The sequence below is a fragment of the Uranotaenia lowii genome, chromosome 3 (genome assembly GCF_029784155.1).
Source record: "Uranotaenia lowii strain MFRU-FL chromosome 3, ASM2978415v1, whole genome shotgun sequence".
Classification (NCBI taxonomy): Eukaryota; Metazoa; Arthropoda; class Insecta; order Diptera; family Culicidae; genus Uranotaenia; species Uranotaenia lowii.
This window is the reverse complement of record NC_073693.1, coordinates 108,885,142-108,910,167: the sequence shown is the minus strand read 5'-3', so window position 1 is coordinate 108,910,167 and position 25,026 is coordinate 108,885,142. Positions and strand designations below refer to the sequence as shown.

Sequence of the window (25,026 nt, the reverse complement as noted above, 5' to 3'; positions counted from 1 at the left end):
ATGACACCAGCCGTGAGATCCAGCGGCGAATGATCAGCGGAAGTCGTACCTACTATGAACTCCACAAGCAGCTGCGGTCTAGAAGACTTAGCCCCCGCTCAAAGTGTAACCTGTACACAACGCTCATTAAACCGGTTTTCCTCTACGAACACGAGACGTGGATATTGCTCGAGGAGGACCTGCGCACATTCGGAATACCATTAAAAAAACAAGTTAAAAATAAAAATCAGATGACAGGGGGCAGAATCACATTCAGATTGAGAATGACGTATAGACAGTTTACAAATGAAAATACAGAACTCTGAAGCAGAATAATAATAATGAAATAATCAGAATCGAAGAATTCTGATCATAAATTGCTTGCTAGAATTTCGTGGATTTTAATTTAAAATCTGAAAACGAAATTTCAACCTTTTTATTTCAATCAATTTTCTAAGTGTTTGTATCCGGAGGTCTTGAGGGGTTTTATCCTCTCAAGACATGTCCCGAACGATCTGCACGCTTCTTTTGCCTTTCTCTTCGTACAACATGTCACATTTCACAGGAATGATGAAATTGTGGAAAATTTGCTGTAGTAGCCGAGCCTAAGCTTAGTATCCAAAACTTTCAGTCTTTACTGTACCTACTTATTATGTTTGAGAAAGAATGTCCAAGCGTGGACAGAAGGAAAAGGATAAGTAAATATACTCGGTCGGAGGCCGGTCATCTCAGAGATCAACCCGAAAACAGAGAGAGCAATTTTACCAGCCCAATTGGTAGGTGACGGCATATAAAAGTCGATTTCAATAACCAATAGAACGACTGACCAACCGACCAAAAGATAGACCGCCAGCTGCTAGTCTGATAGATAGACAGCATCCTCCTCGCGACGAGTTGGACGACACGGACAGTCGAGTTTGAGAGTGCGTCGGCGCAGGGTCGTCGATTTTGTTTGGAATAAGGTACTGTTCCGTCGCTTTTGGTGCAGAGACGTTTCCCGTTTTTTTTCGGCTGGCACCGAAATTTGATTGGTTGTTTTAAGTGAAAAAAGTGAACTTTATAAAGGACTTTTGGTTTTAAAAAACATGTGGCTGCGAACGTTAAGTTCATCAGCTTTACGGGCAGAAGTTTCCCGACAAAATTCGTTGCAGAAACGTGAGTATTTGGATTTAAGATTATCCTCCCCAAAACTAATCGATATCTTAGAAGAAAATTATTCATAACATAATCATTGTCCTTTTTTTGCAGTATGCAGAACATTCGCTACTCAATCGAGTGAACCGGAAGGGCCCACAATTTGTACCGAAGTTCCTGGCCCTAAATCCAATGCACTGCTGCAGAAACTGAACACACTCCAGGTTAGTATCAAATATGCACCTCGTACGTGTGCAGCAGATAAGAAAGATAAGAGACTGCCGCCCCGTGTGGGGGACCAAATGCAATTGATAAAACACAAAATTGCAACGAACGTCATCGATGCAGCTGAGCAGATTGCAGATTAAATCACAAATCACTTTTGATTGCCACACGACGAGCGGGCCCAAATGACGGCAAGTGGTTGTGTATCAATTTAGAATTCAATTGGACAGAATTATTCGCAATCATACACCATATCGTCGGTGATATCCGCATGGCCGCGAAGTTGAATGTGCTGCCGCCCTTTGATTGACTGAACTTTATTTTTGCCCTCAACTGATCAAACCACCCCTCGAGGTGGTTGTTGTTTTGTTCCGAAAATGCGAGAAAAACATGCTGATGAACCGAAAATTTTGCGCCAACATCTAGGTATGGGATGGGACAACGACGACCGACAGCTGGTCATAATTTACAAAATTAGTTAAAAATAACTTCCCGTTTGCCAGAATTGACCAGCAGACCACATTGTTGGCGTGTCGCGTCTCGAAAGGTTTTTGGTGTGGCGTGGTCGTTTTGTTGGTTAAGTCAGTCTGGGGGCTTGGCGTTTGCCAATTTCAGTTGAATTTCGGTGCGTATTTTGTTTGGTACGACGCATATACGATTTCAAAACACCCAGAAAAACAGGTGGTTTAGAATTCCGACTTTGGATATTCGGGAAAATTGTTATTCCCGTTTAATTTGCCAAATACAGTCAATTTAAAAAAAAAAAAACAGAAGATCGTAAAACATATATTGGTGAATGAAGATTAGGGTGGCCCAAAATTGAACTATATCTGAGATTCTGGGGGTTAAACCTTCAAATTATAGCTTAGGGCAGGGGTGAGCAACCTTTGTAAGCAACGGGCCAATTTAAATTTGAAATCTTTTCGGCGGGCGGCACTAGAAATAATATCTATTTAAAGTTAGTAGAGCTATACTGCCCCTACTCGCATAACAGTCCCAAATGAATTTTCGTCATTTTTCATCTAACCTGACAGTTCGTCATTTTGAACGTAGGGCTTCAATATAAAACATTAAAAAAAGAGATTTTGTTCTAAAAATTTCGAAAAAAATATCAAATCGTGGCTGTCCCATATGAAATATACCCGCATAACAGTCCCATATGTGAAATACCACGAATTTAGTTACTTTTCAATTTTTTTTTTACGAGAAATAGTCTTTGATTTATTGCTTTGAATCATTTTAAGAAGATTCAACTCACTTGATATCGAATTATGCACACTAGTTTTAAATAGCAGGCCAGTAAGAAGAAAGGAACGTCTTCCTGAGTGAAAAACTATCAGATGCGATCAAAAATCGTAAAAATATTCAACTTACAATGTGGAATTCACTATATTTTTCCAAAAGTATGTTCCTTTTTCTGATAACTGCATTTCTGAAGTTAAAAAATGATCATATTTAAGTTTTAGATAGTAGCTTGGTTAGCAAAACATATTCTGTATGGGACTGTTATGCGAGTAGATTTGAAAAAGGTTTGAGACCTGCTCAAATAACAGTCCCATAACGAATAAAAATGGTGCTCCCGACCTCTCCAATGGCCCAATTTTGAAAATTTCAGGTCTTACGATTTATTATGACAACCTAGAACACATTCCATCAAACGATTTTCGTTTATGCTGAAAGTTGTGGTCACATTTTGAAAAAATATTCCGAAACAGAAAAACCTGATTTTCTCGCTTGCCTGTTTTTGCATATGGGACTGTTATGAAAGTAGGGGCAGTTTATGTCATACATATTTTATAGTGAAATATTTTTACGAAAGTACAACTGAAAAAGGAAAAATAAAACGACATCATATAGGTATTTGAAGAAAATAAAAAAAGTAACACCGTGTTTTTTAAACAATACCAGCCGGTGTACATTACAAAATATTTATTATTTTTGAATAATTTTAAATTTTCAATCTATTTGAAATTTTTGACAAGTATTAATAATTTCAAACAGAAACATTATGTGCATTCCCCTTTTTATTAAACACGAAAATTTTGGAAGGTTTTCTATGGTTCGTAAATATGTTTGAACTGATGGTATTATTCGTCACCATTCCAATTTATTATGCAGCTAAATCACAGGGCTTCACTATTTTCTCAGCTTTGGACGTTTAATCGTTGTTGAAAGTTATAGACTTAAAATCCGATTTTAGGTGCGTAATTTAAAAATGTTTTTTTTTTTTCATAACTTAAAGTCTGTCCTCGAAGATCAAATTTATTTTGTACAAACAATGAAAAAACTAAAGTTTGAAGTTCCGTATAAGATTATTGCATTGTTGCATGTTGAGTAAAGTTGTCAAATCACAGAATCGTCATTGGATCAGAAAATCATTATTTGACAGATTTTAAAAGCAAACTTTGCCAAAGATTTTATCCTAGAAAATTTCCATAGATTTTGTGGATTTACTTAATACTTACTGATCCATGAAAATCACATGACATGACTCACATGGACTGTAATTTTTCAAGTAAAATGACCCAATTTATCGACGTTTTTCATGATTTTTCTATGAAATTTCTGAAAATAGCATCACAGAAAATCGTCATTATTTTTTTGGTATGAATAGCTTAGCATGGTTGACTACTCATATCCACCTTAAATCATTGAACTTGAAGTGCTTAGATATGATAATTCATTTAAACTAACTTTCTGATACGAATAACAGAATTAAAGATTTTGTTTTGGTCGATAATTCGAATTTTTTAACGGAGATTTTGATGCTGAGTTCTGTTGATAAGAAATCTATATTATCCAACTTTCCTCATTTCCGTCATTATTCAAGAATAAAAAAATATTGCGTTAATGTTTTTAATATTTTCAGTATTTGAGTGCTAACAGCCATTTTTATCAAATTTGATCAAATAAAAAAAATTTCAAAAAAAATCTGCTTAGCATTTTTAGATGAAACGAAAAAATAATGATCTTACCAACGGACTAAGAAATGCCTGTGATATCTGTATCCTTCCTATTTTGTGTTTGCTCTCCCGGCCAGCGGGCCGTTTTTTTTTGGTAAATTCTTTATTTGAAACGGCTCAGGCTTTAAGGAGCCAAACTCGTTTTGTTTGATGACAATTGGGTGCTTATATCTTGTTCCCTTTTGAGGAAAAAAAAAGAAGATAGATAGGGAAATATGAAAATAAAAGGAATTATAGGAGAGGATAGCCCGCTTCCTTGAATTTTAACTTTAAAATAGTTGAATAATTAGCATTCTAAACATTCTAATGCAAGGTTAAAAATCTGTATGTTGAGGGGCAAATGCAACTGCGAACAAGTGAAGTGCATATTTTATCAAGATAACAAAACTGGCCATTTCGGCATATCATTTTTTTTAAATGGAAAATTGAAATTATTCATAAAATAAATAAAATTTGAGAAAAGCTTCGTGGGCCGCACAAACATTCGAGGCCGCGGGTTGCTCATCCCTGGCTTAGGGGACAAGAATCAAATTTTCATATGGTGGCGACTCAGAAAAATGATACTTAAAGGTAGCACTGTTTCGATTTAAAAAAGGCCTAATTAAGTTTTCAGATTTTATAAAATTAATGTGTCTCTTATTTTTTTAAAACTTTCTCCATTATATTTGTTTTAAACTATAAATTTGTTGAGACTGTTTTGGACTCTTAATTTGTATGTATGTTGTATTTTTATTTTGCTATATTATGACTTTTTGGAAACGAATTATTTTCAATCAACAGAAAGTGAATGTTTTAGAAAGGTTTCTAATAAACAACGAACTTATGATTTTGCAGAAGAAAGTGTAAGAGCTATAACAAGTTTTTCCTAAGTTATTCAAGTTTTACTTTGTTAAAAAGTCCCTATTTTCAAATTTTTTCTAAGGTTTGCTTTGAATTGTAATGTAGATTGATTTAGAGCAATCTATGAACCAATATGATCTAGATATATTTTTTATTTTTCTCGGGGTAAGATTGATCGCTTTTTTCAACATTTCTCGATTTTTTTTTCTGTTTAGGGGAATGTGGCATGTTTCATATTTTTAAAACCAGTACTGGACTCCTAAAACATGGTTGCATAAATTTATTAGACTACTTCAAATTTGATTTAAAAATCGATTTCGTCTTTGTTTAGAATTTGATGCTTTGGGGGTAACATTGATCAGTCACTATTTTGACGGTTTTAACGAGTTTTCTTGATCATAAAGAATACAAAACACCTTCATAATATTTACAAATGCTTGTAGTTGATAAACTAAGGCAGTCCGTGTGTTAGGCCGAACAACAATGAAAATCGGAAGATGGACAATGATGCTGCATAAATTAAGGGGCTAAATTTTTTAACATGACTTATAAAATGTTAACTGCCAAAAGAGTGAAATTTTGCCTTCATTCAATTCTCTAGGCCCTCGCACTATTCCCCTTTATTTTTTCATTCAATCTTTACCATTCTATAGAGTTTCTAGCCTTTTGTCCTAGACTGGCTTACTCTTGGAAAACGTCCCTTTTTTTAAATATCAAGAATTTACCTCGAAATACAACAAAAACTACACCAAAACTGTAAATTTTCTAACCTGTTGCTTCTAAATGCTTTGATTTCATCAAGAAGGCTGTTTGTTTGCGAACTTTCGAAAAAATAGATATTTCAAGATTCGAAAATAACATTTTACTTTCATTTGAAATTTTCAAAAACTAACCAAGTTTTTCCTAATTTGAAACTCAACAACGTAGGAAAAAGGTTTTAAGATAGTTTAACTTTATTAGCTATTGATGATTATGTGGAAAAATTTCATGTCGATCAAAGCTACCCCGTTTTACGGTACTTGAATTCAAATGAATTCGGATCGTTTGCTGAAAAAAAAAACAGCAAAATAAATAATGTTAGCTTGGAGGTTGTGTTACCCTTCCTGACGAACGGATTTTTGTACAAGTTATGGGTGCAACCACAAAATAAATTTAGAAAAAAAAACTCTGAAAACTTAACATGTTTTTCTATTGATTCAATTATCGAAGTAAATTTAAAAAAAAAAGGTTTTTTTTGTTTTTAAATTATTTGTCTTCCATGCTCTTCTTAGGATAAAATTAAAAACTGCGACTTTCTCACACAGTAAACTTGAATAACTTTGAAACAACTAATAATAGCTCTGTACTTTCTTATGCGAAGTTGCACTTCATAACATTGCGCATCTTTTGAGTTCGTTGTTCATTTAATGACCTTAATCAAACGTATCTAGAGTGCCCCAAATGACCCGACTTTTGAAACAGTTAAGCACTGCAGGCTAAAACTGATCCTAGGCCTAGTACAAGATCTCATGGTAAATTTGGGCCAGATCGGATCACGGAAAAGGGTCGCCCAACGAGCTTGAAGTTTGTGTGGGATCAAGAGACATTTGGTTCGGGAGGAACATAAAAAAACCAGAAAAATAAAAAAAGTTATTAAGCTTTAAAAATGGGCTAACTTTTTTATGAGTGATATTCATCACTGTTAATGAGACGTCAAAATGTTCGATGGTCCCAACCGGAACACTCTATTTGAAATGCATGCCATTTCGTCAAATAATAACCGATTTCAACCATTTTCGATGCTTTAAATTGCAAAATCTTAAGATTTTTCAAATATTTGGTTGTGGATTGTAGTTCAAAGAGTAGTTCATGCGAAACTGTAGGCGAAAGTTGGATTACTTCATTTCCTTTTCCTGTGTTCATTATATCTTTTAGGGAAAATTGTCCTTTTAAACTCGATTTTATTCGCTTAAAAATTCACAAATGCTTAGTTTTATGATTTTAAAAAAACTTTTGTAGAACAAAAAATCTGTGGTAATGCAATTTTGAAAAAAATATGTCAAACAGTTTTCCTCACTCATTATCATAAAACTAAGCATCTATAATTTTTTCAGCGAATTAAATTCGCATTGTAAAGCATCGAAAATTGTTGAAATCGGTCACTTTTTGACGAAATGATGCATTTCAAATCGAGTGTTGTGAACGCCCCGGTCGAAAATTTTGACGCCTCATTAACAGTGATGAATTCACCCTTTAAAAAGTTAGCCCATGTTTGAAGCTTAATAACTTTTTTATCTAAACTCTACGGAAATGCAGTCCTTAGATGGAATATTTGTCATAATTTAGGCTTTAAGAAAAACCGTTTTTAAAAGAAATTGACCAAAGAGAACCAAAGTTATTTATGAAAAAAATTGGTTTTCCATGTTCTCCAGAACAAAATGTCTCAAAATCCTACAAACTTCAAGCTCGTTGAGCGACCCTTTCCCATGATCCGATCTGGCCCAAATTTGGCATGAGATCTTGTACTAAGCCTATAGGGTCAATTTTAGCCTGCAGCGTATAACGTTTTTAGAGGTTTTTAAATTTCCAATACAAATTTGGGGGAGTCTAACGTACTCTTTTTTGTTAATTAAAATTTTTTTTACATAAAGTACCTAATAAGATTGCAGAATTAAAAAAAAAACATTGATTCTACAAACTAAGGAACGAAAGCTGTCTCATCAAATGTTTAATTTGAAACAAACATGAAAAAAAAATAAATGTTGGATACATTTAAAAAACTGAGACTTTTATTGGGAAAAATTGTCGAAAAAAGGGCCTTTTTTAAATCGTTAGAGTGCAACATCTAAACGCCATTTTTCTGAGTGATCAATGTGATAAAAGTTCCCCCAGTTAACGGCGTTTATTTAAACCTTTCATACAACATTATTGATCGATCTCGATCGTATTGGTCACCTTGATTTGAATTCTTAGTGATATTATCGGAACCCCTCGTACCATTCGCCATAAATTTGAATTCTAAATGTTGCCAGCTCGTTATTGTTTCCTGTATTTGTATGAATATTTAAAGCGCCAAAAACTGTAATTTCAAGAAGAAATAAAAGGAACAATCTCTTTCGTTTTACTAGTCGACTAGATAACAAGTGATCTGATTCGCATCCGAAACCCATCCAAAATGGTCTGCCCAAACAATTATGAATTCAATTTCAAAATCATCCAAATCCAACATCTTTCAAATGAAAGCGGCTACCTAAGTTTCGAAAAGCACTACAAAGTGGATTAATTGAAACGTTTGGAAATGATTTTTTTGCCTATTTTCAAACCTGACTTAAAATTCGATTTTTAATTTAAAACTTAGCCTCTATTTTAATTACTTCATAATCATGCCAAAATTTATTTTCTATTCCTATGGAATTCTCCCTCATCCCATTCCTATGTGGGAAGGGTTCAAGAAGCCAAAATGTTTGTTGGGGCTTGAACTATCATTAGAAACAGTTTTCGAAACAGAATAACATCTTTCGACTTTAAACACCCTCCTCCCATGCCAAATTTGGTTCCGGTTTCGCAATTAGTTCGAACAAGCAAGTTGCTCGAACATTGTATGGGTGACCTCCTCCTCCATTCTTATCTCACAATCGCCTTAGAAACATTTCTTGTAGGGGAACTGGGGGTAAGACGCCCACGTTTAGAAGAATCTTTTATAATTCATAAATGATGAATGCAATCCAGTAAATTCGATAAATTTTGAAAAGAGGACTGTTCTTCACCATACATATATAAACTGAAACACCTAAGCCAATAATATAAGTCTTTATAGGTAAATTATGAAAGGCTTTCTGAAGTATGATTTCCATTTCGTCAGGGGCAAAGTGCGTATAAGTGTGTACCCAAACGCTCCTTTAAACATTTATTACGTGTTTATTGATTTAAGTGCCCCCGAAAGTGTTTGACAGGTTAAAACACTTGTATTTTACTTCACAGATTGAAAAATGTATTGCTACGCGCAGTGTTGCCAGATATACTGACATTCTTGTGAAAAATTGATTAAATCTTTATGAAATTCAGGAATTTCAAATATTTCTTTTTATATTAAAGTTATGTTTTCCAATTTGACATAGAAATTTCTTTTAAAGTATTGTGATGAAAGTTGTACATAAATTTGAACAAATACGAAACTAGCTTGAAGATAAGCGAACATGGCGCGCTTTGCTCTGCCTCGACATTTTTGTTTAAAATAGCTCAAATAATGTAAATAATTATTGAATTAGGATTTTATTTGTTTTTTGATAAATGCAAGGACCCATGTTCATCATTAGAATAGATGACAGGTGAAATTTTTGCTTTCAGATACCGTGATTCCTTACGAGAAATATTGAAAAATTGCAAGAAAAACTCCTAAAAGAAATTTGTTTTCGTTTTTCGTCTAATCTTAAAAAACTTAATCTAAAAAACTTAGAAGGTCCACAAATGTTTATGAACGCATAAAAGTGTAAATAGAACAAACCGGCATTATCAGAAATGTTGAAAAATGTTGATTAGTGAAAAACTGATGGTGGCGCATTTTGCCCGCCCTGTGCATTTTATACCTAGTTCCCCTACTTGAACATTCCGTCATGCCGAATTAGATTGCATTTGTCGCGTTTGTTCTCGAGGTTTGACTAAAAAAAAAAAACCAAATGTAAGATAGACCCTCTCTACCTTTCTATTTCCCCATTAAAAAAAGGGAGGGGTCTCAAACCATCAAAGAATGTATTCATATACCCTCGCATGTCAAGTAAGTTAAATTTGTTTGATTCCTTCTCAAGTTATTTAAAAAATGTATGAGAGCCCTCCTCTCCGTTTCCTATCTGTCCACAAAAAAGAGTAGTGTTGAATTATTCAAAGAAACATTTCTTATTCCCAAGGGGTCTCGATTTTAAGAGGTCTCTTATCGATATGGGACCCTTCCCGATATTTAAAACTCCATTTGTGAAGTTTCAATTAAATAAGTTGAATAGTTTGCGAATTTATAGAGTTGTTCTTGAAATTTCTCTCGCATATTTTTAGGCGTGTACGGTTGGAACAGGGAAAAGAAGCCTCAAAAAGTTTCAGTACAAAAAAGTAGTGCCGGCCGACAAATACGGTTGGAGCGGGAAACAGGACTATAAGAAACAAACAGAAAGACAGAAAGACAGATAGACAGAAAGACAGAAAGACAGAAAGACAGAAAGACAGAAAGACAGAAAGACAGAAAGACAGAAAGACAGAAAGACAGAAAGACAGAAAGACAGAAAGACAGAAAGACAGAAAGACAGAAAGACAGAAAGACAGAAAGACAGAAAGACAGAAAGACAGAAAGACAGAAAGACAGAAAGACAGAAAGACAGAAAGGCAGAAAGACAGAAAGACAGATAGACAGAAGGATTAGGTTTCTTTAAAACAGGAGTTAATTATTCAATTTTAAGAAATTGTTATTCTTCAAAAATATTCGCATTGACATTTCAAACTCAAGTAGCAGCTTTGATTAAAAAAAAAGATGCTTCTGAATGATGTTATGTAATTTTTTCATTTACCATTTATGATCGATTATATTTATTGTTGCATTATCCGCAAACGAAGCACCACAAGAAAATAATGTATAAGTATATGTGAATTGTTTGTATTCTACAAACACACATATGTACATTATTTTGTTGTTGCTTTGTTTGATGGATGCTACGACTCACAGTTTAGTGCAAAGTGCATGATGAATGAAAAAATATAAGGAATTTAACTCGAGTCCTCTGATAACCTCTCCGACACTTTACTACTAGGCTACTAGGCCAAATCATCAGATGAAACTTGTCAAGCTGTAGCTTTATTTATAATTTACTTTATCGAGTTCAACTCGCTGCTAGTTTCTACGGCAGGAAATGCCCATCGTGCCCCGATTAATGGTGCCTATTCTGCCCCAGGGGGATTCTCATTACGCCAGTGACTTGTGAGCGATTTTCAGCTTTCGACAAAAAAAAATTAAAATCCGTTTTAAACGTTTTGATCTACTTCTTAAGCTTCAGCCAAATAGGAAGTAGTCAAATTTCAATAAACAGTTCTCCTAAATGGATGCTGCGAATAGCGCCACTTCGCCTCAAAAGAAACCAAAAGCAACTGAAAACTCGGATCTGAACTGAATTCCGAATGTCAGTTTGGTTTGAGTTGTGATGCTGCATTTGTAAGCTTTACGAACATGAGTTTTTAATTCAAATTGTTTTTCTCTTCCAGAACGCCGGTTCCGTTCAGTTGTTTGCCGACTATGAGGGCTCGATTGGCAACTACATCAAGGATGTCGACGGGAACGTTTTGCTCGATATTTACACCCAAATCTCCTCGGTTCCGCTGGGCTACAACCACAAGGAACTGTTGGATGTCTTCAAGGATAACTATAATTTGAGAAGTATGTGGTTGTTTGATAGGGAAATTATAGATCAGCTTCAAGAATTTTAAAACCTCGTTTCTCTCGTTAACAGCCCTAGTAAATCGTCCAGCCTTGGGAGTATTCCCGGGTGAAGATTGGCCCAGCAAACTGGAAAATGTCCTGATGTCCGTGGCCCCAAGTGGATTGACCCACGTCACCACGATGATGTGCGGTTCCTGTTCCAATGAGAATGCTTTCAAGAATATGTTTATTTGGTAAATGTTCTACTTTTGTAAACTTTTAGGGATTATTTTCAAAACTTTTTTTTTTCTAAATTTTAGGTATCAGCACAAGAAACGAGGACTAGATACCCCGTTCACTGAGGCTGAAATTGATTCCTGTATGATTAATCAGGGTCCCGGAGCACCAAAGTTGAGCATCATGAGCTTCCATGGTGCTTTCCATGGTCGTACTCTCGGTTGTTTGTCGACCACCCACTCGAAGTACATTCATAAGATCGATATCCCCTCATTTGACTGGCCAATTGCTCCATTCCCGAAATATCGTTATCCACTGGAAGAAAACGTACGTGAAAATGCTCAAGAAGATGCACGTTGTTTGGCTGAGGTTGAGCGTCTTTTCGAGCAGTACGAAAAGAAGGGAATTCCGGTGGCCGGAGTTATTATTGAACCGATTCAAAGTGAGGGAGGAGATAATGAAGCCTCACCTGAATTTTTCCAGAAATTACAACAGATCACCAAGAAGCATGGCAGCGCTTTGCTGATCGATGAAGTCCAAACCGGAGGAGGGCCAACAGGAAAACTTTGGTGCCATGAGCACTTTAATCTTCCAACCCCACCGGATGTTGTTACTTTCAGTAAGAAGATGCAACTCGGAGGTTACTATCATGGAGCTCACGTGAAGCCTCCACAACCCTACCGAGTGTTCAACACCTGGATGGGAGACCCAGGAAAGCTCTTGCTGTTGGAGTCCATCCTGAAGGTTATCAAACGGGATGCACTGCTTAGTAATGTTGAAAAAACTGGCAAAAAATTGAGGCAAGGATTGATCGATGCTCAGAACAAGTACCCCACTTTACTCAACTCAACGCGTGGTCGTGGCACGTTCTTGGCCATCAACTGCAGCAGTGGAAAGCTGCGAGATGATATCGTCGGAAAGCTGAAGCAGAAAGGTATTTTCTTTTTAGACAATTTCCATCCAATCGAAAACTAATAACAATTTCAAATTTAATTTTTCGCAGGAGTCCTCTCGGGTGGTTGTGGCGATTTGAGCATCCGTTTCCGGCCGGCGCTCATCTTCCAGGAGAAGCACGTTGACATCTTCCTGGACAAGTTCAACCAAGTTCTGAAGGAGCTGAAGTAAAATGAAAAGCTCAAATCATACAGGAATACATTTGTTCGTTATAAAGTTCTGCTGCCAGATTGATCTTCAGCTTCAGCCACTCGTAGAAGCCGAGGTGCATTTAGAGCATTTAAAATTACGATACAACACAAAAACTGTTGCACAAATACTTCAATTAATGAACCAAAAATGTCGAAAGCACATTAAAATTAACTATAATCTTTGAGTATATTATTTAAATTAACTAAATACGCAAAAGATAACCAAAGGAAACAAGCCAAGTATCTACTAGAAGAAAATTACAAACAAATTATCCAACAAAGGATCACACCATTGCCATTCGAAAGTAATAATACAGAACAACATTTGTCTTCCAGGAAAATTGTGATTTCGATGTTATATGGTGTGAAACACACGAACCGCAAGGAGGTTTGTTGATGTGGTGGTATGTCATCGATGTGAGTGCGTTAGATAAATGTTGTTTGCAAAAGTGAAACTACTTGTTGACTTTCGTTCCGGAATTCTTCGAAATCCCTGTGAAAGCTTATAATGCACAATTAACACACGACGTATTACAGGACACGACACTTAACGTTCTTATTTACAAACAGAAAAAAGATTCAAAATTACCTTTTTTGTCGACCGGTTTCGGGCTCGATGTTGCTCATCTACAGGACGATGCATCGCGATGTCCGACTGATCACACGAAAAAATTGCTGGCAGAATCGTACTACGGGTGCCGTAGTATTCGTCGAAGGATCAGGTGGTTCCTTTATGAGATTTTTCTTTTGGTGAAGGTGAAAAGCGGCGACATAATTGGTGGGTCATCTTTATTCATTAGCGGTTTCTCGGAAGTACTAATGAACATTGACTCCCATCCGTTCAAATGTGAGGCTTTTCTTACACATTTCCTATAGATCACTTTTTCCCAGTTTATGGAGTGATCCATCTCCGTTGCGTAAGCGGCTACGCTGGATTCATTGACCCTGTTGTTGTCTACCGCATTTCTATGTTCTTTAAGTCGAACTTTAAATTTTCGACGAGTTTGGCCAATGTAAACAGCTGGGCAACTCTCACAAGAAATTTCATAAATTCCGGATCTCTCATCATGCGGGATCTTATCCTTCAAGGAGACCAACCTATCCTTAAGGGTGTTACCGCTTGTATGCTGTTTTCAGACCATGTTGAGAAAGGATTTTTGTGTTATCCCATTAGTTAAATTAGGGTGGAACGGCAGGCTAACTCTATAGGGCTCTTCCTTTTCTGGCCTGAAGGTGGTTGCATCACTTCGGTACTTTTTTCGGGCATGTTTCTGGAGAATTTTGAGGACAAATTCGTTGTCAAAACCGTTCAAAAAACCTGCATCAAGGATTTTATGCTTTTCCTCTTCAAATTCTGCCTTTTTCATAGGGATATTGTACAGGCGGTGAGCCATGGAATGGAACGCGGCTTGTTTTTGCGTACCAAAGTGATTGGAATCGGCAGTTATGTATCGGTTAAGGTTGGTTTCCGATAAATTCCGAATTTGATGGTGTTGTCCTCTTTTCTTGAGATTAAGAGGTTAAGGAAAGGGAGTTTTCCCTCATCTTCTTTTTCTACAGAAAATTTAATCCACCTGTGTTGGGAGTTTAGAAGCTCTAATGTCTGCGTGAGATAACGCTCTTTTACCAAGGCAAGGATGTCATCAACGTAGCGCCACCAGACACGTGGGAAAAGTCTTTCTCTTTTCTCCAAATCTGCTTCCAAGTGAAGATAGTTTGCTGCCCTTGCTAAGGCCAAAGGTTTTTTTTTTAAAAACTTACCCCGGAATATGAAGAAATTCTGCTTCATGCATACTTCTGCAACTGCAAGGGAAGCTTCTATTTCGTTGGGAGGCACCCGGCGACGTTTCAAGTGCCCCCGTAAGCTGTTGAAGGCGTCCGAGGTTGGTAAACCAGGGAAAACTGCGGAGACGTCGAATGAAACTAATATTTCGCCTCGCTCTCTGGAGCCACTGTGAAACTTTGAAAACACATAAAGCTCAACAACTTCAACTGATAAGGCTGAGTATTATAGACACTTGAAAAAAGTATCAACTTAAATGTTTAAGAAAATCAAGATACCATAAAATTACGATATTTTTGTATGTAGTTATATCAGGTAACATTCTATATATTTTGAATTTGATTTGTTATTTAACAGTTCTTCCATACCTCTTAATACGGACACAAGTATTATCCAAAATTATCGCAACATTGTAATCATTTTTTTTAACAAAAAAAAATCTATTCTTTTTCTTTTTTTATTTCCGTAAGCTTTTGAAATGTTTCTGATTAATTAACATTCGATTGAAAAAACTGTATTGGAGAATCGATGAAAAACCTCTCTGGAGCCACTGTCTCAGGAATATTATTTTAAAACCTGTACAATTTTGACTGTGATTGTGAAGACTTTTGGTCCGTCACCCTCATTTGCCTGTTCCTCAAATGGGTTCCCCTTTGTGTGCCGGTCACATCCTCCAGTCATGTGTAGCCAGGGCCGAATTAAGGGGGGGGGGGGGGGGGGGGCGGTATGATTCGATTTTTTTTTCAAATGCTATCCCAGAGAATACAAAACATTTTAAACGTGTAAAGGAACTGGAGATTAGTTCAGTATATTGTCTTCAAATAGCAAATTTGTCTGTGTAGAAGATAGTTTCTGGTGTCTTAAAAAAATTGTTAATGAACCACGTACATACATTGCGGAAGAGTTTAAAAATTTCTCAAAATGAAAGCTCTGATTTGAGCTGCCGAATTTTAAATTTAATTCCCTATTTGTTTCATCAACTAAAGTTCTCTAATTTAGATAAATGACCGGATAGATATTTTGAATGTTTGGTTTGTGCTTCATCGAAAAATATTTACCTAAAGACAATTGGGAAGTTTCATGAAGATTTGAAACATAGAATACAAAAAAAAAACAAAATAATTAAATTCAAATCAGGTTAACTCAGAACCACAATTCGGTGCCTCAAATCTAAGTCATAATTTCAAAGCATGTTTTGAAAAACAAAATATGAATTAAATAAAAAAAAACAGATTCAAAGTTATAATCAGAGCCAAAACAGAAATTGCACCAAAGGTGTACCTATTTAAATTTTATATTTTTGAAACCCAAAAAAAAAAACGTTATCACAAGATGTTTATGAATATGAATCTCATCAAATAAAAAAAAATGTTATCAAATTGTTATTCTTAATGTGATAAAAGTTTCATTCGATGCCATGCCACCAAATATGCCAAATGAATATAAGTACAAAAATGATCGATTGAAATAAATTCAAAAATAGAGATTAAATGTTCAAAACACAGTTTTCGAAATTCAGAAAAATCATGAAACTGAACTTCAGTGACTGAAAGAACAATACAAGACTTGAAAATCTCAATGAATTGAATCTGGAAAAAGATAATATTGATGTTAACAGAATCACGAAATGATATAAGCAACCCAACTGTGAGATCGTTTTAATGAAAAATTGAGAATGATCATTTGGAAAAAGGTATGCTGTAGAGATGCACCGAATGCACGGCCGAATACCGAATATTGAACTTTTCAACTATTCGGAAAAACGAATATTTATTCGGTCAAAATTCTGTAAAGTTTTTAAGGGAAAACGATTGCAATTAATTCCAATTCCATCTATTTCTTCCATTTTGCTGTGTTTTCGGTAGAAATATGTCGTGTTCCCAGAAGAATAAAAGACTTGACTGAGAGACTAAACTAGATTGATGTTTATTCAAGCAAGTGTGACAACTGAATGACAGAGCTTTCACACAAGGGGTGATATTTATACCAGCAGGTACTCCTAGCGTGATGATAGCATGCTGCGACATTCTAGTAGCTTCTAATTGGTCGTGTGGTCGTGGCCTACCACATCTCCCTTTTTTAAGAAAGATTGTACGCGCTCAAACGAAATCATCCAACAACACCGACAAAGGAAGATTTGGTGTTGGAACCGGAGCTGCTGCTTCGATGAACCAGGCCTTCAGTTGATTGGTGTGAGATCTGATGAGTCGACCGTTGTCCAGCAGTACGGTGTACTTCCCACCCTTTTTGAGTTCGATGATTCTTCCAGGTATCCATTTGACCGAACTCTTATGTTGAATTCTCGCCTTGACTTGATCCCCAGCGACGAATGTTGGTTGCATAGGGAAGTTCGAAGTGGACCCGTCCAGTGAATCGAAAGGAATCGACCAAAGGTTGAATGTATCGATGAGGTCGATGCCAAGGACGTTCAGATCTGCATGGTTGGTGACGTAGATGCATGCTCGTTTTGAGACGTTCCGGATCGTTACTCGTGCGCTGAATTCACCCAAAACGTCGAGCATATTTCCGGATGCACTGGTCGCAACGATGTTCGTCTGGTTGATTGTTGGCTTTCCGATGGTTTTCCAAGTTTGCGTAGAGATGATGGTGATGTCAGAAGCACAGTCCAGCTGGAGCTTGACGTTGACACCGTTCAGATGAACATCAGCAAACTTGCGCCTCTTGGAAACGTCCACTTTCTGCACCAGAGTGACACCTTTCATCTTCCGAATGTTTGGATGATGCTTCCTGGAATCCGCTGAAGCTCAGTAACTTTCCTTGTGGCCCCTGCGTTTGCATTTTCCGCAGGTGGAATTCTGGAACGGGCACTCACGGACGTAATGGAAGTCCCCGCAGAGCCAGCAGGGCGTCTTCAGAACCTTTTTCGTCTTCTTCTCGGGTGGTTTTGGATGGAGGGACACAGCGTTGATTGAGGGGTCCTTCTTCTCAATCATTTGTGTGTCCTGTTTCAGGTTGATGAGCTTGTGGCACTCGTCTACCAGCTTGTCCAGGGTAAGCTGGCAACCTTCGGCAGGTGGGGCGCTTTCTTCGGCTTCGAGCTTACTAATGAGCCGAGTTCGTATGTCAGCGTCCCGTGGCGATTGCAAGCCACATACGAAACGCAGAGCTTTGAACTGGTCACTAGTAAGCCGGTTGAGTTGAAACGCCTCGCAGTTTTTGTTGATGGAAGCTGCGTATGCGGTGAAATCATCTGCGTCGTCCTTCTTGTACTGCAGGCACTGGTACCGTGCGTTGAACAGCGATTTTTGTCGACCGAAGAGACGCTTGAGCTTTGTCACTGTTGTTTCAAAGTCAAAGTCTTGGGGGTGACAAGGCAAAATGCTGTCCAGATACCGTTCGTGGAACTGCGTATCGACTTTCCGGAGGAGCAGCCTGACCTTGGCAGCGTCGTCCAAATGTTGCCCATCTTGCCTGAAGACGTCTTCGTACCGAGCGAACCAGGAGTCGAAGAAAATTCCGCCGTCTGGGTCGAACCGGAATTCTTGAATTCCCGTTGCCAGCGACTCGATTATTTTCTCGCTTCCAGCCTGAGGAACTGCGTTGTTCTGTAGGAGAACTGCAATCTGCTGCTGCTGGTTGGCCAGGATATCGGTGAGCCGGAGGAGAGCGTTTTTAATATCCATGTCGGTCATCTTCTGATCGGGATCTATCCCATCCTCGTCGCCAATTTGTCGTGTTCCCAGAAGAATAAAAGACTTGACTGAGAGACTAAACTAGATTGATGTTTATTCAAGCAAGTGTGACAACTGAATGACAGAGCTTTCACACAGGGGGTGGTATTTATACCAGCAGGTACTCCTAGCGTGATGATAGCATGCTGCGACATTCTAGTAGCTTCTAATTGGTCGTGTGGTCGTGGCCTACCACAAAATAAACTAAGTTCCACTCATTTTCATTAATTTTCTCTTGAGTTTTATTTCCTCTACTACGATACAAAAGCGAAAATTTAACTGATTAACAGGAGTGCACCGGTTGGCGCCTAGCGCACATTCGTATAAGGGGCGATGTCTGTATGACTCGTTGCAGGGTTGAAGCCGAAGTTGCGAGAACAGGGGTGGTAGCATCTCCCCCTTTAAAACTAACCCACGTCGTAATCCTCCAAGCGCTTCGGAAGACGACTGTTCCTGACTGGTCTCGGGGTCTTGACTGTAGCTGGCTGGACTGGACTGGATACCGTTGAGCCAGCCTCGAAGAACTCGTCGTTGTCAGAACTGTCCCCGTGGTGATGGTCTACAGGAACTGGTTCGGTTCCAACCGGTGGAGCGGCTTGCTGTATCGAAGACTGTTGCTTGAGTTCGAAATCACCCACCTCCATCACGGTCCTCCATCATGATGCATCCGTTGACCACTGATAGAGACTCACGGCGAGAGTGGAAAGCTTTGAGTTTTGGATCTTCAATCTTACGAGGCCAACCATTGTCGATGAACTGGACAACCTGCTGAAGGGTTGCATCCTTTCTTGTTGACTGATTGACGCGACGACATACTCTTCCTCCGGCTTCTGATGATTGCTGATCAGCCTCGAAAGCACATCTGCTTAGCCGGACTTGTCTGTATTCCACGTTGAAATCGAATCCCAGCATCGATAGAGCCCACCGCTGGAGTCGATTGGCGGTGTGTAGTGGAATGCCTTTTCTCGATCCAAATACTTTCAGCAACGGTTGGTGGTCCGTCTGCAGCGTAAACTGTCGTCCGAGTAGCATGCGACGGAACTTCGTTTCTGTGAAAACTAGGGCAAGGGCTTCTCTTTCGATCTGACTGCAGTTTTGTTCCGTGCTGGTCAATGTTTTCGAAGCATGCGCAATCGCTTTGAGCTGGCCATCGGGAAAGCGATGCATGATTACTGCGTCTATTCCTGTTTTCGACGCGTCACCCGCCACAATAAGCTCTAGTGATGGATTGTAGTGAGTGAGTAACAGGTCTGACTGACTTTCTTGATGGTTTCGAAAGCTTCGTTGTACTGTGCACTCCACACAAACTTCTTGTCCTATTTCAGAGGATCATCGAGGGGTTGACGGATGCGATGAATTTCCCGAACGTACTTTCCGTAGAAATTTGCTGCTCCGAGAAACGACCTGAGTTCACAGACGTCCTTCGGTTGTGGCATACTGACGATTGACGCCACCTTCGCTGGATCAGGCTTGATTCCGTCAGCGTTGATGATGAAGCCCAAGTATCGGATCTCAGATTGGTAGAAGTTGCACTTTTCCGGCCGCAGGTGGAACCCGTAGTCCTGGATGCGTTTGAAGAGCTCCTCCAGAATGCGATCGTGCTGTTCTCGACTGGCGCTTTAGATGATGAGGTCATCGCGAAAACTGTCCACCCCTTCCAGACCAGCAATCATTTTGCTCATGAGCTGTTGGAATGCTCCTGGCGCGGATTTCACTCCCAGTGACCAGTTACCAAGTGAATCCCTGAAAACTTCAGGAAAACGGGTGAGGTACTGGTTGATAGGTTGGATAGAATTGGAACGATTTATCTGATTGCAGATGCTGGTTAACGGCTTCGCCCGGAAATCAAATGCGTTGATAAAGTCCAGACCGAGCAAGTTGAGATTCCGCACTGACGTGACATAGTGGCATCGTGCAGGTGATTTCTCCCAGAAAAGGCGACTGTTCACCAGACGCTGTGTTTGCTCTGTGTTCGGTTTGCAGCAATGTTGATGATCCACATTTCTTCCGAGCCTGCTCGGAAATGATGGTGATATCCGAGCCACAGTCGAGCTGAAGTTTCACCGCGTATCCATTGATCCGGGTTGTCACGCAGGGTGACCAGATGACCTATTTTGGACCACCTTGTCTAGCTCTCTTATAAAGAAACTAATAATGAAAAAAATTAGTGAATTACATTAAGTTTCAACAATATTTGCTAAAAAATCATAATTATTTGTTTTATAAGAGAACGAGACAAGGTGGTCCAAAATTGGCCCTGTGGTCCAAAATAAGTCCGTTACCCTACTTCCGTCCACTGCGCACTTGATTTACTGAATGGATGCTGTTTGCTTGGTTTTGCTTCTTCTTTTGTTCCGTTTCTGTTGCTGCTGCGGCTGTTGCGACTGTTTGTTTTCGTCTGACATTTTGACAGTCCGGTTGAAACAGCTGCAGTATCCTTCTTTGTGCCCCTCTCTGTTGCCCTGTTTACAGACGTGACGAGTGTAGGAGCAATCTTTGAAGAAATGCATAGGGGGAAGTGTTCCTAAATGCGCATACCGCCGATTGACGATATGGCTGGAGATTCAACATATATAATCAGTGCAGTTTGAGGGTAAAGCGCTTTTAAAACATGGCATGAGAAAATTTAATTATTATATAAAGTAGAAAAAATTTAAAAATTCAAACAAGATTTTTGTCAGTTTTGATAAAATATATTGAGCTTTAATTATCGTGCTTACAGAATCTGTAAACAAAAATGTTAATGGTTTTTCTTTCTTATTCAACTGGAATTCGGAAATTCAACAAATTGAAGCTTTTGGAAAAGTTGTGAATGATAAGATATTGGAATAAGAGACAGGTTCTGAATGCCCATATGAAATATAGCTAAAAACTTAAATATGCTCATTTAGCCCGCCGGTTTCGGAAATCGGCTGTTTTGACTACTTTTATTATAAAATTATTTTCAAAAAAACTGTATGAGATTTTAACAGAAAAATTGCTCTAACGTATGTAAAACAGATGTCCGCTCATGTGCATATAGTTTTCAGGCTCCTATCTATTGGAATATGGGAGAAAATGAGTACTTTCCTTAATATGCGCATATAGCCCGCCTCTCCCCTACCCCCACACTGCCAACAGGGTGAGCGAGGAAGATTTGCCTTTCTTGGGGAGGCTGTCGGTTGCTTGGGCTGGTGCTGCTGCTTCCGTTGATGCACCGCTTGTACACTGGAGCTTGTCTGCCGTTCCACCAGCGCCGTGTTGTGCTTGAGATTGGACAGCCGATGGCATTCCGTGATGAACACTTCCAGGTTGAGTTCTCCTCTTGCTTCAGAATCCAGTTTCGACAGCAGACTTGTTCTTACCTCCGCTTCCTTCGAGGATTGCTTGTCACTGACGAAAATCAGTGCTTTGAATTGGTCAATGGTGAGATTTGCCAAATCAAAGTCTTCGCACTGACGGTTTACGATTCTGGCGTAGGTGACATAGTCGTCGGCATCACTTTCCACCACCCGGAGGCAATCGTAACGTTTACTAAAGAGCGATTTTTGTTGGACGAATACCATCTTCAACTTCTGGACTACCTGGTCGAAGGTAAAATCCCGGGGGTGTTGCGGTAGGAGGTAGTTGGTAAATTTTTCGTGAACTGGTACACTCAAACTGCGCAGGAGTAGTCGAATTTTCGCTGCAACGTCCAGCTCCCTACCGTCCGCACTGAAAAGATCCTCGTATTTGTTGAACCACCGCGACCGGTCAAATGTCATTCCAGCGGCTGGGTCGAAACAAAATTCCTTGATCGTCGATGACAATGATTCGATGATCTGCTCCGCACTCCGCTTCACAACTGGGGCCGGCGCCGCCGCCATCTGCTGGATGGAAAGGCGTTCCAGAAGCAGCAATAGCTCGTTTTGATCCGCTATTTGCTTTATTACCACTTGTGCGGGAACCTGTTTGAAGCCCGGAAAATCTTCGTTTCCACCGCCATCTGCCATTGTTGTACGGTAATCCGCAGTGAACTGACCAATGAGCAGCCAATGATTGAATTTATGGTAATTTGTGGCGATTTGTTAGAGAAAATTAGGAAGTTTGAGTTCAAATGCGAGAAACCAGTGCTCAGAGAGAGTAAAAATGTGCTAAATGTTGCAATTTGTGAAGCAGTTGTGGAGTTTTGATCATTACCACTCCAAATGCAAAGAATTCTCTCTTGATTTCAATCTTTTGGTAATCCGTATGGAAATCACTTCAGTGGCACTTCTCGTCGCCAAATATGCTGTGTTTTTGGTAGAAATAAACTAAATTGCACTCATTCACGACAATCTTCTCTTGACACATTCCACCGTGACGTGAAATCACTTTTCCGGACTTTTCTGCACTGTTATCGTTCTAGAAGTCAACCAATTTACTTGAAAATGAAAAAAATTGTAGCAAACGGTTGCAAATTGAATTTCCGTCAAAATGAATATAATTTGGTCATTTTAAAATTTAAGTTGTTTTTGTTGTGACTAATTACTTTTGTGACGTGAATTCACGCTAGAATTAACCATTCCGGACTTTAGTACATACATCTTTGATTTCCTGTTCTCTCTGTGGAAATAGAATATCGGTGTCTTCAAATGAGTTGTAAAGAAAACAATTGCCCACAATTTGATGTACGTAACTTTTCGGTTGAACAACAACGAACGAAGTTATGCTTATTTGAAGTTGTGACGTGAATTCACTCAGTTCAAACAGAACAGGGTAGTTGACTGAATTCACGTCACGAATATAAAGTTATACCTGTGGTTATACTGAACCATCCTTTGGAGCCTTCAAATTTTATGTACACTTTCAAAAACGATATTCTGTTGTTCCGACTTTTACATTCATAAATTTTTAGTATCTGCACCTAACTTTTTCCTTATTTTTATTGGCACTTGAATAGTTACATATTGAGGGATCATATGTTAAAATTACTACTGTCTTCATTTAAAGATTCACCAAAAAAAAAAAATTTTTTTTCAATCATTTTGTGTTTATATTTGAAAATAATGAACTTATTTAAAAAAAATCAAGTAAATAATGCTCGATTTGTAAAAATCCGACCATCTGGAGGGTCAAATCAGCTTTCAGAGCACATTTTTCATATAAAATTTAACAAAAAAAAACAAATTTTGTGACGTGAATTCACTCATTCGCGCTGTTGTAACTCAGCTAGATTCCATCCGATTTCAATAAATTTTAGTGTTTTAGAATCGTCTTATCATTTTCAAAGAAAATTCCATTTTTTTGTGACGTGAATTCACTCATTTGCGACTGTTTTTGTTCGCTTTTCAAACCAACTAGGTACATTGGATATAATCAAATTCTTTTTTCTACATAATGAAGCCGTGTTTTTTGGCTTCTGAACATACTAAAAATATTTCCAAAAAAAAATCATCCATATAATAAAATTAATGATTTTGTAAAAGTTGTCAAAAACACCACTTTTTTCAACAAAAAAAACTGATTTTCAAAATCATCTAAAACATGTGTAAAAAAACTTTTTTCTCTTTTTTCCGTTGGTTTTGTGTGATTTGAATTATCAAAATTATAGACAATTTTGAGATTTTTTGATACGTGAACGGATAAAAATCACGTTTGAGCGGTACAAGCGCGTAGAATGTGTCTCTTGAGTTTTATTTCCTCTACTAGTCGATACAAAAGCGAAAACTTAACTGACTAACAGGAGTGCACCGGTTGGCGCCTAGCGCACATTCGTATAACGGCGAATGTCAGTACGACTCGTTGCAGGGTTGAAACCGAAGTTACGAGAACAGGAGTGGTAGCACATTTAAAAGCCTTTCATGTTTTAAAGTCGATTATTTCTAACCAGATGTGTAATGCATAAGATCTTCTTCAAAAAAAGGTCTCTCGTTTATCCAATCTCTCGTTTATTTTAAGGGTGCTAGGCAATTTGAGATTGATTATTTTTATCTCATTGGATGAAGGTCGAATTAGCGCGAGATATCTTCAATAAAGTAGGTTTTGACCTACGAACGATAACACTCAACCATATGGATAAAGTACTATTTACACGGGCAATTCTGGACGATTTCTTTTTAATTTGGGGAAAGTAGGGTAAATCTGATAAAAATCTGGGCATTCTTCCAAAACATACAGGAGGAAACTAGACAAATATTTAAAATTTTAATTTTTCATCGAATCACAATAAATCGATTAAATCGTAGCTATGGATTAAGAAAAATTGGTGTTCATTTTTCAATTTATTCTAAAAAATCTTCCTAGGACACAAACACTAAAATTATTCAAAGAGGAGTTTTTATTTGAAATTGCAAATAATGTGAATAAACCCGGGCAAAATTCTGGAGGCTTTTATCAATACCTGGGCATCCTAGTCAGATTTCGATTATCTCGAATTCTTCACTGAATATATCCAAGAAAATCTGGAATAAACGGTAATCAATATATACGTCGATACTCGACAGAATTTTCCAGCACGATCTATAGTGAGAGATATTTGGATACACCTAAGATGTTTCACTGCAACCTTAAGTGTTTGGATATTGAGTAGGATTTCCAACATTATTTTTGAATATTTTACAAACTATCCAACATCAAAAATAAATATTCGGCGAATTTCAAGTCTGAGACAGAAATTGGGACAGCTCTCCTAGCACTGTGAGCCAGTTTTGGCCAA

The 25,026-nt window shown here is 38.1% G+C and overlaps 3 protein-coding genes across 3 annotated transcripts; 1 reads left to right on the top strand and 2 right to left on the bottom strand.

Annotated features, from left to right (window-relative positions):
* Positions 1 to 807: 807 nt before the first annotated feature.
* Positions 808 to 13,351, top strand: LOC129757117 (4-aminobutyrate aminotransferase, mitochondrial). Its single transcript, XM_055754244.1, has 6 exons — positions 808 to 1,134; positions 1,228 to 1,337; positions 11,361 to 11,532; positions 11,606 to 11,768; positions 11,835 to 12,685; positions 12,755 to 13,351. The coding sequence occupies exons 1-6, from the start codon at positions 1,065 to 1,067 to the stop codon at positions 12,874 to 12,876; spliced, it is 1,488 nt and encodes a 495-aa protein (XP_055610219.1). The 5' UTR covers positions 808 to 1,064; the 3' UTR covers positions 12,877 to 13,351.
* A 4,093-nt stretch (positions 13,352 to 17,444) lies between these two features.
* LOC129752506 (uncharacterized protein K02A2.6-like) lies at positions 17,445 to 18,332 on the bottom strand. The gene has a single exon (XM_055748278.1). The coding sequence runs from the start codon at positions 18,330 to 18,332 to the stop codon at positions 17,445 to 17,447; it is 888 nt and encodes a 295-aa protein (XP_055604253.1).
* Positions 18,333 to 18,778: 446 nt separating this feature from the next.
* LOC129752505 (uncharacterized) lies at positions 18,779 to 19,538 on the bottom strand. The gene is made up of 2 exons (XM_055748277.1): positions 19,010 to 19,538; positions 18,779 to 18,939 (listed from the first exon to the last, which is right to left on the bottom strand). Exons 1-2 carry the CDS (start codon positions 19,536 to 19,538, stop codon positions 18,779 to 18,781), a joined length of 690 nt encoding a protein of 229 aa, XP_055604252.1.
* Positions 19,539 to 25,026: the final 5,488 nt, after the last annotated feature.